The sequence below is a fragment of the Propithecus coquereli genome, unplaced genomic scaffold (genome assembly GCF_000956105.1).
Source record: "Propithecus coquereli isolate 6110/MARCELLA unplaced genomic scaffold, Pcoq_1.0 Scaffold433, whole genome shotgun sequence".
Classification (NCBI taxonomy): Eukaryota; Metazoa; Chordata; class Mammalia; order Primates; family Indriidae; genus Propithecus; species Propithecus coquereli.
In genome coordinates, this window is record NW_012150097.1 from 271,018 (window position 1) to 273,306 (window position 2,289).

The 2,289-nt window shown below is 39.3% G+C and overlaps 1 protein-coding gene across 1 annotated transcript in view; it reads left to right on the forward strand.

Moving 5' to 3' along the window:
- Positions 1 to 2,289, forward strand: part of ANXA3 (annexin A3) — a 73,043-nt gene that overhangs the window by 60,707 nt on the left and 10,047 nt on the right. The window contains exon 8 of the mRNA XM_012653894.1: positions 1,509 to 1,596. Within this exon, the coding sequence (XP_012509348.1) occupies positions 1,509 to 1,596 (88 nt within the window). The remainder of the gene's footprint in view (positions 1 to 1,508; positions 1,597 to 2,289) is intronic.

The window sequence follows — 2,289 nt, forward strand, 5'->3', positions numbered from 1 at the left end:
TGAGACTCTGTCTCAAAAAAAAAAAAAAAAGGGGCGGGGTTATCAGACATCATGTACGATGACACGGTAGAATCTAAATATATAGAGATCTAAATTCTCAACCTTTTTCCAGTATTCTAAAGTTAATGGTGTGTGAGAGAACGCTCTGAATCAGGGATCAAGAACTCAAAGTTCTGGTTCAGGCACCTACAATATTCAAATATCATATTCAGTTTTGTACACACTATTGTGCCTCTAAATGCATAAACTAGTTAAATTGAAATAATTTTCATGTTTTTAGTCTAATTTCCTGCAAAATATTTGGGGTAAAGGGAGACCTGGAGAGGCTGCGTGAGATGACTTATAAAGTCTTGTCTAGATGATTCTAAAATTACAAAATACTTCCCCAAGTTCCAGCAAATAGGAGATTCATTCTTTGACATGATAGTTTCTAATTTTAAGTTTTTTTTCTAACTAGACTGAGGGATAAATGTAACAATATCATAACTGTTAGGTGTAATGGTGCCTGCTAAATGTTATCATTTAGATAAATAACATTTATAGTGGCTTTTGCTTATGTGAATTGCTTTGAAAAAGTATAGATTTCATAAAAGAGACTTGTCTCTGTTTTATAATATTTTTCAGTTTATCAAGGCTTAATTTCATTCTTATTTGCTTTCAGTATATAAGAAGAGTCTTGGAGATGACATTAGTTCTGAAACATCTGGTGACTTCCGGAAAGCTCTGTTGACTTTGGCAGATGTAAGGTTTTATTTTTTATTTTGTGACTCCCCGGTAAGCTGCATGCTCAGTAATAATTTTTAAGGAGTTTAAAAATAACCAAACCGAGACGATGAGATTGCAGTTTTCCTTATGAAACGGTTTGTTTATTTTGCATTTGCGTCGCCAACAAGCAGTATAATGTTTAGCCAAGATCATAAAAGCACACATAATAATGTAACCAAAAAAAAAAACCAAAAAAACTTGTTCGGATCAGTATACGGAAGTACTTTGATCAGGTTTCATGATTGTCTTAGCCTGATGGTTGAAACAGCGCTTGTCAAAGTCAGCCGCTAAGGAATAAACAATTTATCTTAATTACGGTTTCAGTTATTTTAAATGATGGAAAACGTATTAAAGTTGAACCCACAAACCCAAGTTTGTGAAGGCATTGCTGCAAACATACGCTCTCAGAGGTCGATACTCGTAAGTGTTCTTCCATTTGTGCACGGACGTGAGCGCACACACCCGTAGGAGGCAGCACAGAGCAGGGCTCCAGGAGAGGGTTCTAGAATCAAGCAGAGCTGGCGTCTCATGCTGCCTACTGGCTTTACGTATTTGGACAAGTTATTTTAAGCCTTGAAGCGTTAGTTTTCACATCTGTCAAATCGAAATGCTAATCATGCCAACCACGTGGGGTGTCGTGAAGGTTGAGAGAGAGTACCCGATGTACTTAGCGGTCAACACGTGGCGCTGGTGTCTGTAATTGTGAAGTCCGGCGATGCTCAGCGTGGTTATTACTGGAACAGAGCGCGCAGTGAGAGCAAGAAGAAAGCAAACTCGCAGCTGCAGAGCGTCAGCATCACGGAAAAGAAACCAGGCAAAAATCAGACAGGCGTACCAGGACGTAATATTTGAAAACAGGAACAAATCCATTTCTAAAATAGTGCAGCCGAATGTTGCATTCACCTATAATTTTCAGAATATTCAGGCAATCCTGTTTTCCCTGTCTCCCCTCTTTGTATGATGTGCTTAAATATCTGTGCACGGCCACACACACGCTAACCACAGAGCCTTCAACGTTAAGGTTGGCGGGGGACCTTTGAGAGTTTTTGTTTTTTTTTTTTAGTAACCTTTGCTTTGTAGAGCGGTTTTAGATTTATAGGAAAACGGAGCAGAAAGTACAAAGAGCTCTCATGTGCCCCTCCCCCTCGTCATTTTCCCCTGTTATTAACATCTTGCGTTAGCGTTGCATGTTTATTACAGCTGATGAACGGATACTAATACACTGTTATTAACTCAAGTCTACAGTTTACGTTAAGGTTGACTCTTTGCGTGATACAGTTCTGTGGGTTTTGGCGAATGTATAATGTGGTGTGTCTGCCATGACAGGTCATACACGGTAGTTTCACTGCCCGAAAAGTCCTCTGTGCTCCACCCACTCATCCCTTGGGCAACCACTGATCCTTTTACTGTCTCTAGTTTTCCTTCTCTAGGATGTTCTATAGTTGGAATCGCACGGTATGTAGCCTTTTCAGGCTGACTACTTCCACTTAGCCTTTAAGGTTCCTCCATTTCTTTTTTTTTTTT